Raw genomic sequence first — 16,216 nt, forward strand, 5'->3', positions numbered from 1 at the left:
GGTGGTAAACTTGACAGAAGGCTACATTTCCGTTTCCGTCTGCATTTACTGATATCAGATTCGGTAAATGTGTAATCTGGTTGTTACGATCGTCTCTGTCCGTTCATCTACTCGTTATTCTTTACAGCTACAGGAAGTGGTTTGTACATCCAAATGTTCTGCATGAAATGTATGAGTATATATACACATTTCGGATTCACTGTCTAATTACATTGTCTCATGGGGTTGCTTTATATTCACTGTTGTGTTTGGCTTTCAGGGCTCTGCCGATGAACCTATAATTCTTACCAAGGTCATCTCTCCCCTTGCCTTTAGCGTATGGCCCTCAAAGGCAGAAGTAGTACCAGGGCTGCCACTATGCTGGACAAACACACACAAACACACAAACACACACACACACACACACACACACACACACACACACACACACACACACACACAGCTTTTTAAAAAATGATTTCATTAATTTCCTTTCCTGATCATAGTCCAGACTCCAGACTAAATGTTAGAATATAAAAGGTTTTAATAATCACTCAGCGAAGTTTAGCTGCATATAATAATTTAAAGATGTATAACTGTTAAAGACAACTAGGAAGAACGTGGAGAAAAAAGTAGGATGAGAAATATTATAACCATATGTTTGTCAGAGGACTCCGGCAGGCCTGCTTCTCTCTTTGAAACATATTATTACTATGCCATAGTTGATTTGATTATAATTTTCGTTTAAAAGCCCAAAAAATGCATGTTGATTTTTGCAGCGGGAAAAAGGATTCCAAAACGTCCAACCGTCTGGAGCTGGCGGCCGATGTGCTGTCATCAGGCTGCCCAACGACAAGCTCTGTTCGCTGGGTGCCCCCGCGCGGTTGGCAGGTTAGGCTCTTAACGCCTCGCCTCGGTGCCTGATGGCGCGGTCGAGGGGCCAGCGAATCAGGATCCCGCTTCTCTCGCCATGTCAAAATCTGTGGCTTCTCCAGGAAAAGGGGGCTGCAATTTACCTCCCCAGTGCCCTGGAACCCAAAAACCACACAAGTGAGCTGGAGATGAGAGTGAAGCACGCGTGGAGGAGTTGCGTCAAAAGGCCCCGAGCGCCAGGAGGTGGAACGTGTGGAGAGACATTCCGCGTCTTGTATCTCCCTCAATGGCTCGCTCACTGTCTCGGAGGAAAAAAGGACATACTGTGTCACAAGTTAAGTGTCACGAGTTAAGTTGCTCAGACCCTCATCAGTATGGGAAAACTAAAAAGAGTGAAATGTGTGTTACTGTTTAACTCCTGCCGTTTAACCCTAGTTGTGTTGGGATGTTTGAAACCATTGCTGTATTTTATTACTGTTGTTGTGGAGTTTTTTTGCTTAATGGTATGTGTATTTACTCTTGAAGGCCATTCATTTTCGATGCTTCAGTAGCCCTGGGCAAGTTTTTCTCCAAATCCGAAGCCAATAAGGGCGCTTTCCACTAGAAAACTGTATCTGGGTTATTGAAAATGCTGGAGTCAAAATGTGTGGACAGTCACATCTATGAAGAATGGGAGAATTTAGTTCTTTCAAGTTACTATACTATTACTTCTATGACGTCAGGCGAGTTTCTTTCTTTCAAGTTACTATATTCAGCAGTACAAATCAAAGTTGAAAGATGAAAACTTATTTTCATATTTTTGGACATTTGATCACTTATGGGTGCCAAGAACAATAAGGACAAATGAAGAGAAACTGGAGGATTTAGAGGATTAATATCGGAGTGTATTTGCCTTGTGCACCACAGGGTTGTGAACTGACCTTATCATCTCTCCACCATTTCCCATCAAAAGAGTTGTAGCTTTTTGTAGTCTGGATTTGTTTTGAGAGGTTTATCGAGCCATTGTCCTGAAACAATCCATGAGCCGAATAATAGGTTATTGTTTTTATTCTGTATCGCTCTACGATCTGATCCATATAATAGTTGCCTGGCCATTATTGTTCTCGACTCGTGTTTCGAACCTGACCCTGTCATGCAGGTTTTCCTTAGCGACTTGTGAAGGATTCGGCCCTTTCTTTCGCGGGAAGCCGCCCAGCCGCTTGTGCAGTCTCTCGTCATCTCAGAGCCAGACTATTGTGACTGGCTACTCGCTGGTCTCTAACAGACATCAGACCTCTACAGCTGATCTAGTCACACAGAAGTATGTCTGGTCTTCGGTCTTCCAACGTTCACACACGTCACTCTACTGCTGATGCCAAAAGGTAAAGCACCCCCCCCAGTAACAACAGTCAAAGCCTGGTCTGTATCTCGAGTACTTCTAACCTAACGGCATGCTTCGAGTCCCGTGGAAGACAGGCATCAGTTCGCTGTCCTGGCTCCCAGATGGTGGAAATAACTTCCACCGGCTGTCCAAAAAGCAGAGTTCTTTGCAGTCTTCACACACAGACTGAAGACTCATTTATTTGTGGAGTATTTAAATGACTAGTCCTGCACCTATGGAAAATCAATAGTAGTAGATTATCTGAACACTTCTAGCACTTATTGTTTGGTATCACACTTATTGCTGTTTAATACAGTACATATGCTCAGTGTGCATTTCTTTTAAGTATCAGCATTGATTCCTGTACCTTCTGCCATGAATACATTCTATCAGTAGATGACAAGGCACTTTTGTTAGTCACTCTGGATAAGAGCGTCTACTAAATGTCGAAAATGTTAATGTAAATGGAAGTAAATTGCTTATAGTTACATTAGGACGCTTTAGTACACTTTACAGAAATCAGAAATACTGCTGTGGCAAGTTCTAATACTACTACTATTAAATTTATATTGATGACGAAAAGTCTTTGTGTGTCAGATAAAAAATAACCACACGGTGTCTCTGTTTCTCAGCAATCTAATGTTTTGTGACATATGCGTAGGACAGATCCATCTCCAGGAAGCCTTTTAAAACCCTCAGATTTTGTGCCTAAATCGTCCCTCGGGTGGGTTATTTTAATGTTTTTGCACCAAACAAAAAACCAAAGCCAAACGTCCGTGAGTCCTACAGCGTGCAACGCATCATTCGAACTTGCAGCTTTAAGGATGCTGCGCTGCGTAACGCTGAACGTGACGAAGCGCTCCTCGCGTTCTTCGGCCGTCCGCGGAATGCGTGACGCGAATGTCACGGACAACGTGGACGCGAAAGTGGATCGCTATGACGAATCCGCGATGCCTCCTTCAGTCGTTCCAACCTTTGTCACTGTTTCGATCCGGTTTTTAGCTCGTTGAAAGGCTACTGAACAGCCAGGATCCGTCAGGCACTCGAGCAACAACGCGCGGTTTTCTGAGTGACTCTGAACGTACCCGGGACCGAAATGATCTCCGGCCACCGTTTTTACGCAGTGTTTAGGTAAGCGCAGGCGAGGGGAGATGAAACAGTAGCCGGCCTCACGTTTTGCTCTATTCTGTGTTGTTTAGGAAATAGTTTTCTTGCGTCCTATATAATTAGACTACTTCTAAAACATCTCCTCTCAAGGCTCTGACACCTGTAGGTCTCGACTGGATGTTACCTTTGAAGCGCCACATTTTTAATGGCATGGGGCTGTATTAATGTACTTAAAATAACTTTCCGACTGAGGGTTTGTGAATGAAACAGCTAAGACGAAAGAATGAGTTCTAGGTTAACCATGTTTTAAGCGGTGTCACTTATAGTAACGTACATTCAATATGTAGGTTCATAACCTTTGTCATGAACGGACGGCGAGGTTTGCTTCCTGTTAGTTCTTGAAATTACGTGAATTATTTCATATCGCTGTGAGTGGTGAAGCGAGCGTGTGTGGTTTTCGCTGAGTAATGCCGAGCGTGATTTGGCCTTGGCATTACGTTTTGGCCACAGCTAAACAGTTCCGTTGGCTTCGTTTTATTTACTTTTCGCACTAGACTATGTGAATATAGTAAATGTGACATTTGGGCTTTGCATTTTTGATTGGTTGTAGGCGCGCGCGCTTAGATCCCAGCAAGTGGGCTGCTTCCTCTTTAGTCATCACTTCCTTTGCATGGGCTGCTGCAGTCAATCAGCCTATTCAGCGGTGTGTGTGTGTGTGTGTGTGTGTGTGTGTGTGTGTGTGTGTGTGTGTGTGTGCGCGCGCGCGCGCGCTCATTGGCCTTACCCCGTGGCTTGCAGCTAGCAGCTAGCAGCCCCTCCTTCACCCAACACAGTGCTCTGCTGACCCACCATCCCCCGGCAGCCACACACCCATATGCCGCACGAGGCTCCGCAGTCTGACTCAGTGGAGAAAGTTACAGACCTACTGAGTGCATGTTTGTTTGTGTGTTTGTGTTTGCGTGTACGTTCCAGGCTTTACACTGTCGTAGTGCACCGCTCTTCCCAGATTTCCCTGCGCCACGACATCCAGCTCTAATTCATCTCTGCCTCTGAAGGTAAAGAGTCACTTTAACTACTGATTTTATGACTAGGCTAGACGGCCGGGCCTGTGTGCGCTGCAGTGCGCCACTGAAAACGAGGCTCAAAGAGAGCCTGTGGCCCTCTGGGAAGCGCGCGAAGTTGGTGCTTTTTCTCTCTATGTGCATGTGAGATGCACCGAATCCCTCACCTGGTTGAAGCGTATGTTTGAGCTTAAGTGTTCCTGTAAACATTTGACACAGCTGAGGAGCAGCATCAGTGTGAAAACGCCGAGACTGAGACGCAAGACTCGCCGCGCACTCAATTCAAATAGTTTGATCTCGGTTTGTTCTTTTTTTTTTTTTTTTTTTTTTTTTAAACGAATATCAAATAGCTTTAGAAGTGTAGCCTGCACTACACGGAGTCTTGGTCAGCGACTAACATGTAGCATCTTGAGACTGGGAAGACCCTCCTCCATGAGCGCACGGTGTTCCGCCCCAGAAGACACAACACCGCTGACTGGCCCAAGTCCTTCAAAGCCGGTCACCCTCTTGAAAAGCAGCTTCCTAACTGTTGCCGTGGCAGCAGGAACCTCTAATAAAACATTCTTCCAACTTGGGGAGTTTCTAATGCTAATTTCTAATCTGAATTTCTAAATTCTAGTTTTGAATTGAGTGTCCTGACTCGGTGTGGCTTGTGTTTGCTGATCACTCCCATCCTTCCCATCCTGTTGTTCTGAAGCCGCTAGCTGCAGCTCTTGGTCCGTGTCGGGGGAGCTCGTGGTGGAGGTGCGCTTACTTCAACAGCCTTCGTCCTCCGTCATCCCCCTTAGCCCCGGCATGGAGAGAGCCAACGGGTCTCCAGCAGGAAGTCTGAGGATGCTGAGAAAGCCAGAGGAACTCGGAGGGGGCGTGAGACCGACTGGGGGGTTGGCAGAAGACGTGGAAGGACCTTCCGAGGGTGCGCCAGAGGAGGATGAGGAAGAGAAGAAGAGGACTGCTGCAGCTGAGCAGGCTGCGGCCAGAGAGGGTGCGGCTCAGAGGCAGCTCATGGCCACCCAGGAGCTGGTGGACACGGAGAGGAACTACCTGAGAAACCTGCGTGTTTGCACGGTTGATATTCGTGGCAACCTCCAAAAATTACAGGTTTGCTTTGCCTTTGTTTTTGTAGGCTGACGTTTTCTACGTGTGGTGCGGTTGGAAGATGTCCATCAACACACACAGTTCCTTCAGCGCAACCAGATATTTTGTATGAACGTAGTTATTGAGATTTCTTGTCTCGAGTGATGGTACTCGGGTCATTTCAGATGATTATTCTGACTGAATAGAATATAGTCTTTGCTGTGTATTATTCCAGTCATTACTGAATTAGGCGCTTGGTTAGCTTGTTTATTATGGCTGTAAATGAGTAAGGTCAAGGCAGGAAAGGTCATTGGAACTAACTCAGAAAACCGTCTTTTTCCACACAGCCCCCCCCCGCCAATCTGGATGGTATGTTCCTGCACATAGACAAAGTAATGAACGTGTCGGCCAGGTTCCTCAGCCTCCTGGACCAGGCTCAGATGGGGCCCAGCAATCATCAGTATCTGGAAATGCTTTGTGAGCATGACTGGCAGATTTGGAACGGCGCGTTGCCCTTCCTCTGGTGTCTGTTATCTTCTGTCCGGGTGCCATACACAGTCCCGAGTTTCATAATGCCTGGAATTTTTTGTTTAAAATATTATAGTGCAGACAAGAATTTCAGGTTTAAATTCTTGCAAGTGCATTCTGATCTATGACACATTCTCAGCCATCATGTCCCAGCTGTCGGAAAGCTACTGAAACTAGCTCTTAAACACTCACAAGAACTGCGTGTGTAATGGGATGACTGTCCTGCTACAGAACACAGATGTTCACCAGTCGCTTAGTGAGCTTGATGTTACAGAAAGGAATAAGTAAACATCCGTGTACACTTGCATAGATCATGGTCTTAACTCTGTGTGGAGGTTAAAACAAGTTATTTTTGTCCTCCATGGATCCCTGCTTGACAAGATCATTATATAGAATATTTTTGGAGCAAAGTCATTTCATGCCTGTTATGCTGTTGACTGTGTTACAGAAATAGATGTAGATTGTCAGGTTTATTTTATAGGTTCCCAGTAGAAGGGGATGTCCAGATTTTAAACCATTAGTTTGGTGATGCCCAGTAATCTGATTTATCCCAGCAATGAAGATGGTCTTATTTCTCAGGTGGATCTTTCTTGAGTTTATCACAAGACATAGAGACCGCATACAAGGAGTACCTGGCCAACTACAGTAACGTCACAGCCATAGAGAACGGCTACAAACAGAATGAGTCCCAGTGGAAGGCGATGGTGAAAATGATCAAGGCCTCCGTGTAAGTTCTCACATCTCAGGGTTTCAGTGCCACAGTGTGTTTGTTTTATCAGCTTGAAATGCTGCTGAGTATCTGCTACGGCTGAACGCTTGTTGCCTTTAGCAACCTCACATGTCTGCACTGTGTTGGAATGAATGACAGCATGCTCGACAGGTTATGAGCGCAAATGACTAGAAACCTGTGTAGCAGGAAAGTCTGTGTGTGGTATAAGAACATATCGGCTGTACATGTACACATGACAGAAGCATCCCATTCCGAGCATTCCTGTATACCCGCTCTCTCTCTCTCTTTCTCTCTCTCAGGCCCGAGGTGAACGCCTCCACGCTGACATTCTTCCTGGTGATGCCCGTGCAGCGAATCACCCGCTACCCGCTGCTGCTGCAAACCATCCAGAAGCACACGGACGCCCAGCACCCAGCTTACGCCATGCTGGAGCACAGCGCCCACACCGCCGTCCGGATCAACTGCACCATCAACGAATACAAACGTTTCCGGGAAGTGGGTGAGGACATGGAGACCAAAAACAACTTAAAAAAAAATGTTTTAATAATTATGTAGGAAGGGTTCACCAAAAAGGAAATTCATTCAAACGTGGTTCTTTTTGTTTTCTTAAAATTTTAAGCTTTTGAGTTTCTTTATTTCTTGCCCCACGTTTTCACAGCTGATAAGTATAAGAAGACAGAAAACCTGACCATCAGGGACAAGATCAACCGTCTGAGTAGTCACAGCATAGCCAAGAAGACAGCTCGGCTGAGCCAGTACATTAAGCAGGAGACTGGAATGGTACCAAAGGTGGGGCACTGTTTACTAAAGCTCTCCACCACTAAAAAGCACCCTGTAATGGGTTAATCATTAAACTGCTGTCTAGTCATAGGTATATGATCACTGTGTTTAACACTTTACCCATGTTGGTCGCATCAGTGTGTTGGTGCCAGTGTTTTGTGAAAAGACTGTGCATGAAAAACCTCGCTGTAAATCAGTTTGGTGAAAACTCTATTCCGAGTTAAACAGTTTGTTTACATATCTTTAGGACAAAAATGCTTTTTCCACTTTTTCTTTCTCTCTCTCTCTCTCTCTCTCTTTCCTTCCTCCCTTGCAGCACATAGATGAAGAGTTTAACGCCCTGGCTGGCTTCTTCTTTGTTCTGGAGAAGGGCGTCGTGGAGCTGCATGACAACATGGAGGCCTACCTCGGTCACCTGCAGGTGAGCCCTCCCCGTTACATTTTCCACATCTTGAAATTGAAATAAACCAACGTATCCGTTTGTTATTGTTTTAGTTTGGTGAGTTTCCACTGCTGTTTCAGCTGGGGGGATTAAAGGGGAAGCCAGACGGGGCTCACCCCGGGCGGGGGGCGGAGGGGACCGCCGCTTGGGTCACATCTGTGAGCCTGCACAGCATGCGTCCCGCGGTCTAGGCCGTGAGCTCTGGTGTTTTGTTGCAGAGGTTCCTCAGCTGCAGGCCGGAGGAGGCCGACCTGGAACAGGAAGGCGAGAAGGCCGCTCTGTTCTCCAAGGAGATCACTGTGGCGCTCAGGCAGTGGATCTATCCCGCATACGTGAGTGTTCAGGTTATCCAAAGTGCTTAAGCAAAGAGCCCTGCTCCTCTCACAACATTCTCAAGAGTTTCGCTTTTGCTTTTCCTGGACGCGCGTCAGTATCGTGCGATCGATAGTGTTCGTGTTTGTGCCTCGCTCCTGTGCCGCAGGAGGCCAGGCTAAAGGCTCTGGTCTTCAAGCCGGTGTGCGCCCTGCGTGAGCTGACGGCCGGCCCGCGCAACCTGATCCGCAAGCGCCACCACAAGCTGCTGGACTTTGAGCTGCTGGAGGAGAAGGGCGAACTGAGCTTCAAGGAGAAGGCGGCAGCTGATGCCTACACCACCATCAACGCGCTGCTGCTCGCTGAGCTACCGCGCTTCAACGGCGAGGCCGCGCAGCTGCTGTGGGCGGCGCTGGGCGCCTTCAGCCTCCTGCAGAGGGACCTGGCCGCCGACATGGAGCAGCTCATCACCAGCTTTACCCATCAGGTGGGGGGTGTTTGTGTGGAGGGGTTGTGGCCAGGCGCCGAGCGAGTCTCATATCTGTTTTCAATAGAACAAGCGGTCCTTTGTTCTGCACCCTGTGCCAGTCTGCTGCAAATGAGCTGGCATCCAGGCCTTTTCCTACACTCCTTTAGGACCTGTGACTTGCATCACCAGGTATTCGCTGACGCAGTGTGTTGTTGACGCACTTCTCCCTGTCTCTTCGCAGCTCCCGCACATCCATCTGGAAGACGGGGCGTTCCGGGAGTGGGTGGAGGGCTCGCTTCTGCAGGGTGCCACTGAGCTGCAAGCGCTGTGTCGGAGCGTCCGTGAGGAGCTCAATGCCCCCATTGTGCAGGTCCGTGCCAACATAGGGCCTCGCCATTGTCTGCTCCTGGGCGGAGACCCACAGCCCGGGGAAACATCCCTTCCTCACTCGAGCTGTCGAGGAACTCGTGAGCCGCTGTGGAATGGATGTAGGAAACTGAGCTCAGTAGAGCCATTCACCTTCCGTCAGCCCACACAAGGGTCGTGTGTCTCGGACGTGTCCACCCATTCGGCCCGTTCCCCTCCCGCCCGAACATTTTCAGACGCGCAAGCTCTAGAGCAGCTAGGAGCAAACGGCCGTCTTCCGTTTGTGCTGTTGCTTTAAACACACAAAGGGAAAACCATAGCATCTGGCGCTACACCAGGACCACGTTGACAAAGTCCATTTGTCCAGTTACGTAGGTCTAATCCTCGTGTTTTGCTTGGCCGAAATGAGTGTCTTCGACGCGGTTGTCATCATTCATTATTGCGAGCCTCTCACTTTTTTTCAAAAATTGCCATTACTTCACCGCCCGCAGTGACGGGGGCAGCTCCGTTACTTCAGCGGACGGGAATGTCGAAAGGGCAGATCCTGACAGATGAGTCTCTCTCCGAGCCTGTTGGCTGGAGGTCCCCGCAGGTCGTAATGCAAGCCTTCTGTCCGCTGCGCCCCCAAACGTATTCGTGCTGATGTCTTCTGAAGCAGGCCTGGGCCGATCAGAGGAGGGCCACTCATGGCTGATGCCCTGCAAATGCAGCCCGGTTTCATCTGGGGGAATGTCAGACAGCTTTTGACTTCATAGTTGGGGGTGGGTAATTTGGGGGAAGGGGGGAGAGTGGTGGATATTTATTTAGAGACATTCTCCCATTTAGTGCCCAGGCAGGCTCTCGCAGCAGTAGCAAATGAACAACAATCCAACTGTCTTACTGCATGAGTCATGATGTAATTTCCAGTGATATCTCGTTATAGCCTACTGTAATTTTGGCTGCGTGGAAGCCTGTGTCCAGAGGTTGCCCCACGTCGAAAGACTTAGGCAGTAATTACACCATAGTCACTAGGCACATGGCATTCACAGTGACTTAGGATCTGGAACTTCTAGCTGAGAAACACAGCAGTGCATTGTGATTTTATTATCTGCATATTATTCAGGGACGTATTTTATTTTGAAAGACTAACTAGCTGTGACACTGCCGCCATTGCTCATAAACGTCACATCGCGACTGCGATTCCCTTACTGGCAGCGCTTTTGGATGGTTGCCGTACGGTCGTTATTTCGACGGGCTCATTCTGCGCGTCCGCTTCCCCCAGGCCCCCGGCGCAGAGGCTGAAAAGCGCCTCAAGGCTCTGGTCGGCCGGCACGGGCAGGAGAAGATCTACCAGCTGACCCGGCCGGTGGTGGCGACGCGCGACCTGGACCTCAGCCTGAACAAGGGCGAGCTGGTGGCCGTGCTGAGCCAGATGGACACGCGCGGAGACCGGCGCCGCTGGCTGGTGGACGCTGGAGGTACACGCCTGATCGTCCCTGCTGTCTCAACAACCCTCATGCATCAGTTTGATTCAAAACATTTTCATCTAAAATATTTAGCACAGGGTACTGCTTGCTCTGTTCCTCTAACCTTCACATTTAATTCATTTATTTGGAGGGGGTGGTGGTGAAGGTGTTTGGAAAGTAACTGTGTTTGACCTCCAAGTGTTTCTAGCTTATAGTTATAAAGCTTTGTTGTCATGTGACATCAGTAGTCCTTTAGTTTAAAGAGCATATTGGGGAAAGTGGGAGTTCAGTGGTTAAGGTACTCAACTAGTAATCAGAAGATTGTCAGTTCAAGGTGCACCACTGCCAAATTGCTAGTGTCGGACCCCTGAGCAAGGCCCTTAACCCTCAGTTGCTCGTTGTATTCAAACATATCTGTAAGTCATTTGGATAGAAGTGTCAGCGCAATGCCATAAATGTAAATGAAATTCAGCACTAACGAGTATTTTAAAGCCTTTATCGTGTCTGCAGAGCCACCTGCTGGTCACACCACATCACTGCACTGGCCTGAATGTCTTTGACTTACGCCAGCCTATGGCTCCCTCTGCAGGTCCCAGGGGCTACGTCCCAGCCAACAAGCTGACCAGCTACCACCAGGTGACCGCGGGCCCTCTGCCCTCTCCCAGGCCCGGCGCCACACCCAGCGCGCCCGGACGGCGGCACTCGTACACGCCCGGGGCTCAGTACTCCACCGCCACGGCCCCGACCTGCTTCCAGGTGAGCGGCAGGTCCTGGAGGTCAGCTGAGCCCGAGCGGCAAAGACCTCCAGCGTTTACGCCCCGATTCGCGCGTCAGGGAGACGGAAAGCAGGAGTGTGCACTGGCAAAGTCACTCCGCCTGAAGATCAGCCACCACGCGCACACACACACACACACACACACACACACATGCACGACGCGCTTTACAGGAAACGTGTAGTAGCAGCAGCCGGCAAGAACAGTATGGCCACGAACACGGAAATGAGCATCGCAGCCTCGTCAGCCACATTAGGGTGAAATTCTCCGCTCTTACGGATTCGCGCTGAATTATTCATTTGTGTGCTTTGGCTGTCAGACGGCGACGAGCTATTTTGCCTGATTACCAGAGAGGAGGCGCGGGTCTGAGGAGAGCTGCTCCATGGTCACGTGGCTGAGCACGAGAGATGTATAGCCCCCGCAATCGTAAACGCGTGATAGATTTTTCGGCGCAGGCTTTGAGGGTCATTAATCGTCGCTGTAGTTCCGAATGCTCCTTATTCCAATCTGGAAGAGACAGCCAGGTGACATCCAATTTCACAGATGCATTGTATCCTTCACCTTTGCGAGTTTAGATAGGGGATTCATCATTTGGCAGCAAACCCTTGGCTACCTTTTTTTAAAGCTTTTCTTAGAATCATTTGTGTTTTGTATTTGTGTTTTGAGTAAACAGTACCAGTACTGGCCACATGGGGGAATACTTGGTCCTAGTGATTGGAGAATCTTGCATGATTGAAGCTCTTTGATTTTTTTTCCAAGTCGAGGCATCTCAGTTCAAAACATAATTACACCTGGTATGGATTATGACTGGGCCGCAGTGGAAGGCTCTTTGTTTGACATGTTCAGTAAGGGTTATTAATCTATTTATTGATAAACCAGGATACAGCCAGTAAGCTTAATAAGGGGTAAAGCACACTTGGGTGTCGTTTCGTCCAGCATCTGTTCATCTCACTAAAAGATCCACCTGAGCTTTCTATGTCCTCATGAACAAGGCTGTGTGTGGCACTCTGAAGCCTTGGCGAAGTCTTCTACACGTTAAAATTTCACAGTGGTGTCTGTTGTAATGACTAATCTGACCTGTCTTCATCCTTTCTCTTTCTCTCTCTCTCTCTCTCGCTCTCTCTTTCTCTCTCGCTCTCTCTCTCTTTCTCTCTCTCTCTCTCTTTCTCTCTCTCTCTCTCTCTCTCTCGCATTCTCTCTCACTGTCTCACCCACTCTTTCTGTCTGCAGGTGTTTGCCAGATATGACTTCACGGCGAGGAGCAGTCATGAGCTCTCTCTGCGTGCGGGTGAGCCTGTGCGGGTGGTGGAACCCCACGACAAACGGGGCAGTCGCGAGTGGTGTTTGGCGGAGGTGCGGGGCCAACGGGGCTACGTGCCTTCCAACTACCTCACCATGCAGCCCCCCGCGGCGGGTTTACCCAGCTTCCCTTACTGCTAGCTCCCGCTGCTCCTGGCTGCCCCCACCGGAGCCACGTTGCTGCTGCTGTTCTTGCGGAGGCGCTCTGGTTGGCTGCACTCTGAACACAGACACACAGACACACACAGAGGCCACTACGAATACTCTTAGAGAAGGGCTCTCCACACTTGCGGGGGTGGGAACCAAATCTTCTGCTGCTTGTGTGGACTGAAGATGTTCACCTCTCTGCGGTGGAGAGGACGTTCCAGCCCTCCAGCCGGACCGGAGCAGGGGAGCGGCTTTCATCCAGGTGGCTCCTGTTCCCCTCGGGCTCCGCTAGGCATTGCGTCTCCTCGCTGGATACACAGGGATTCTGGATCTGCTCTGCTGCAGAAGTGAGTCGTCTCTGTGCCCTGGGGGCCCTGCGAGTCGTCTCTGTGCCCTGGGGGCCCTGCGAGTCGTCTCTGTGCCCTGGGGGCCCTGCGAGTCGTCTCTGTGCCCTGGGGGCCCTGCGAGTCGTCTCTGTGCCCTGGGGGCCCTGCGAGTCCTAGCTTTTCTGCAGGAGAACGTGCGCTGGATACCTGCCCTGCCTTGGTATTTACTTTCTACTTCACACTGGACGAGCTCATTATGTAACAATGGATGAGCTGGTATTAACATAACTGGAACTACTGCTACTGGAATTACTGGAACTAAAGTTTTGCTCTTATATGCACACTGTAAAAAGATTGTATTAGATGAATTAGTTTTTTCGTGTGAGACACTGTGGTAAGAGACCTGTAACTGCGCTTTTGTTTCTACTTGGCTACATTCAGAAATGTACACCGTTTGAGACCTTTGTAAATATTTGTTTTAAATTTGTTTACTGCTGCATCAAATGAGTGATTTGGCCCAGTGTAACTACCAGAGTCCACAATGAAAGCTGTACAGCGTGATGGACAGGCTGCGGTTGTGGTATCTCACTCTTTCAAAACTTTTTTTTTTTTTTTTTTTTTTTTTTTGCAGTACTAAAAATCTCACTACCGCTTCCAAGCTATTTTTTTTTTAAATCATTTTAGTGGAAATTTTCGTTGGAAAGGGCACTTGTTTTGCTGCAGTGTCCCTGCTGCATGGTCAGATGGTCTGGCTGCCGTTACAGTGGCTCTCCACTAGGGGCAGCACAGCACCGTCCTCAGACCACCGGTCCCACTGGCATCAGCGGGTGAAAGCGCAGCCTGCCCCACTGACCACAGGCAGGTGTCCGCCCTGTGTGGGGCTGACCAAATATGCCCGAAGGTGCCCAGAGAGGCGTGTGTCTGCGAGGATCACCTCAGCTAGTATCGACCTTCCTCCCAGGCAACAGATCGCCGTGTTGCTTTCTGCTTTCCTCCCAGTCTATGCTCTTAAATTTGTTCTTTTTTTATTTTTATGTATTTTATCTGCTAAAGCTGTACAATGATGTCGGTGTTGAGGATACGAGTATGAGTTTTTTGATCTGGTGCAGCCACGCTGACGTCGAGCTGCTCTGTTCGACCTCTGGGCTCCGTGAGGCTTTAGATGTGATGGCAGCTGCATATTCTACCCCCATTTGGGGGGGGGGGGGGTTGTTTCGGAAAGCATTGTGGAAGGTTTGCTGCTTGCTGGGTTTAGCACATGCAGCGATATCCCACTGAGAGCATGTAAATGTCACTGCGCTATCGTGTGTGTGTGTGTGTGTGTGTGTGTGTGTGTGTGTGTGTTTTTGGCAGCATCTCCACCATTGGCTAAGAACCGCTTGTCAGCAGTGATCTGATGCATTAACTCCCTCACTGTGGCTGAACCCGAAGCTCTATAAATACATTTTTCTATTCAATGGTCTAAAAATAGCTTCTTGTCGGCAAGATCCCTGTCCCTGGTGGAGCTCCCCCTGCTGGCCATGTCAGGAAGTGCGGCTGTTTCCCCCCGCCCCCCGGGAGGCAGAGTGGATCCTGTAACAGTGAATCGTGTCTCCCTTATTTCTTAACCCTCCTCTCAAAGCCAGGGTTCCACACTAAGGTAATCAGATATGCTTTACTTCCCTTGTAACAACGTAGATTGGGGAGTGCTTCCAAGTGTGAGATCAAACAAGCCTAATGCTTTCTGTGCTCTCTAAGGCCAAACGTGTGTGTGTGTGCGCGCTTGTGTGCGTGCGTGCGTGCGTGCACTGCATCGGCTGTGCACCATAATTTTATAGGGCTGTGGCCGTCCTGGTGCCGCACTGAATTTACCGTCCGTTCCGGAGGCGGCTCTGATGCACGGGGCACTTGCAGGCGCATTCCAGCACCAAGGTGAAGCACAGTCCCAGTCAGCTGAGGAGGTTGTCTGCTTCCGCACAGGCAGGGGAAGGTGCTTGTCTCAGAGCTGCAGTGCTCACTGGGCCTCCGCTCCCGCCATGTTCGAGCTCGCTCCTGGCACAGGTATCGCAGTCGCGCGGGGTGGATTTGACCTTCAGCGCGGCCCTGCCCGTGACTCTCATTAGAGCAGGTTACGAGGATTCAGGCTCGCACGCCAGCCTCTCTCTCTATGCAGCCCGCACTCCTTGATGCACTCCGATTATCATGTTTTTGTGTGTGTGTGTGTGTCTGTGTCTGTTTTTATTACTCTGGGCTGAGTAGATTGGAGGAGAGACTCAGCCATGCCAATTTAAAAACACACAATAAAAGTGGAGCTCTGCAATTGTGGCAGCGTGGATCACTGACCTCTCGCTCAGATGCAGTAAATCTCATGAGTCTTTCCAGCAGCGGTGAAAGAATCGGGAGACCTGCTCAGCCCACACCACTCCGAGTGAGGAGAGTAATTCAGTCCCACCCACCCTCAGTGAGGGGTAGGGGGGCTCGTTTCTTTAGGGGGGACTTGATTGGCCACGGACTCGTGTGCGGTGATCAGCAGAGAGCCCCTCTCTCGGCACGAGGGCTTTGCCCACACCGCTCATGGTTGGAGCGTTCATCTTGGTTTCTGCCGTGGCTCGTGAAGCCTGGCGCCTGCTTCCCGTCCTGTCTTGCTTGCAGGTACACGTGCGGAGTGGAGGGGTGTCGCACGTGGGGTTCGCTGATGGCAGGATGCTTGCAGTTGGACTCATCTTCCGGCGGACCTGGAGGAGCACTGTGGCTCGGTGCAGCCTCAGTGTTTAAAAATGCTGTAAGCCCCACCCTCTCTCTCTCTCTCTCTCCTTCTTCTTCTTTCTTCTATTAGGTACTTGTGAATAGTGCTGACCCAGAATGTAAATAATGTCAGTCATCAGCATAGGGACTAAGGGCTTTACTGCAGCGTGCTTGTGCAAGGCAGTGGTATGGTGGCACACACACTAGGCTGAACGTTGCATCACGTGCCTTGCCAGAAACATGATAAGGAACTTTAGTTTACAAGCTTTACATGACAGCCAGGCTGGAGGGCATCACTGTGACATGAAGTTAAAACGCGTCGCTGCTAAACTGCAAACTTTAGCATTGCTAAACATCACTAATTTTGGCTCTCAAACTGTCAAATATTTTTACATTTTTAGTTAAAAACTATAAAATG

General features: G+C 49.3%; 1 protein-coding gene across 4 annotated transcripts; it reads left to right on the forward strand.

Annotated features, from left to right (window-relative positions):
* The first annotated feature begins 2,917 nt into the window (after positions 1–2,917).
* On the forward strand, positions 2,918–15,373 carry arhgef37 (Rho guanine nucleotide exchange factor (GEF) 37). Of its 4 annotated transcripts, none has more exons than XM_081699280.1 (14): positions 2,918–2,936; positions 4,292–4,374; positions 5,078–5,481; positions 5,805–5,934; positions 6,565–6,712; positions 7,015–7,214; positions 7,374–7,504; positions 7,812–7,916; positions 8,156–8,269; positions 8,419–8,736; positions 8,960–9,088; positions 10,346–10,541; positions 11,119–11,285; positions 12,533–15,373. In XM_081699280.1, the coding sequence occupies exons 3-14, from the start codon at positions 5,176–5,178 to the stop codon at positions 12,740–12,742; spliced, it is 2,154 nt and encodes a 717-aa protein (XP_081555406.1). In that variant the 5' UTR covers positions 2,918–2,936; positions 4,292–4,374; positions 5,078–5,175; the 3' UTR covers positions 12,743–15,373. The 4 variants fall into 4 exon arrangements, with proteins under 4 accessions (XP_081555406.1, XP_035388310.1, XP_026859372.2 ...); XM_035532417.2 differs by lacking the exon at positions 2,918–2,936 and adding an exon at positions 2,966–3,343 and having other exon boundaries at positions 4,731–5,481; XM_027003571.3 differs by lacking the exon at positions 2,918–2,936 and adding an exon at positions 2,966–3,343.
* The last annotated feature ends 843 nt before the right edge of the window (positions 15,374–16,216 follow it).

The sequence above is a fragment of the Electrophorus electricus genome, chromosome 16, assembly GCF_041902795.1.
Source record: "Electrophorus electricus isolate QZ-2024a chromosome 16, ASM4190279v1, whole genome shotgun sequence".
Lineage (NCBI taxonomy): Eukaryota > Metazoa > Chordata > Actinopteri > Gymnotiformes > Gymnotidae > Electrophorus > Electrophorus electricus.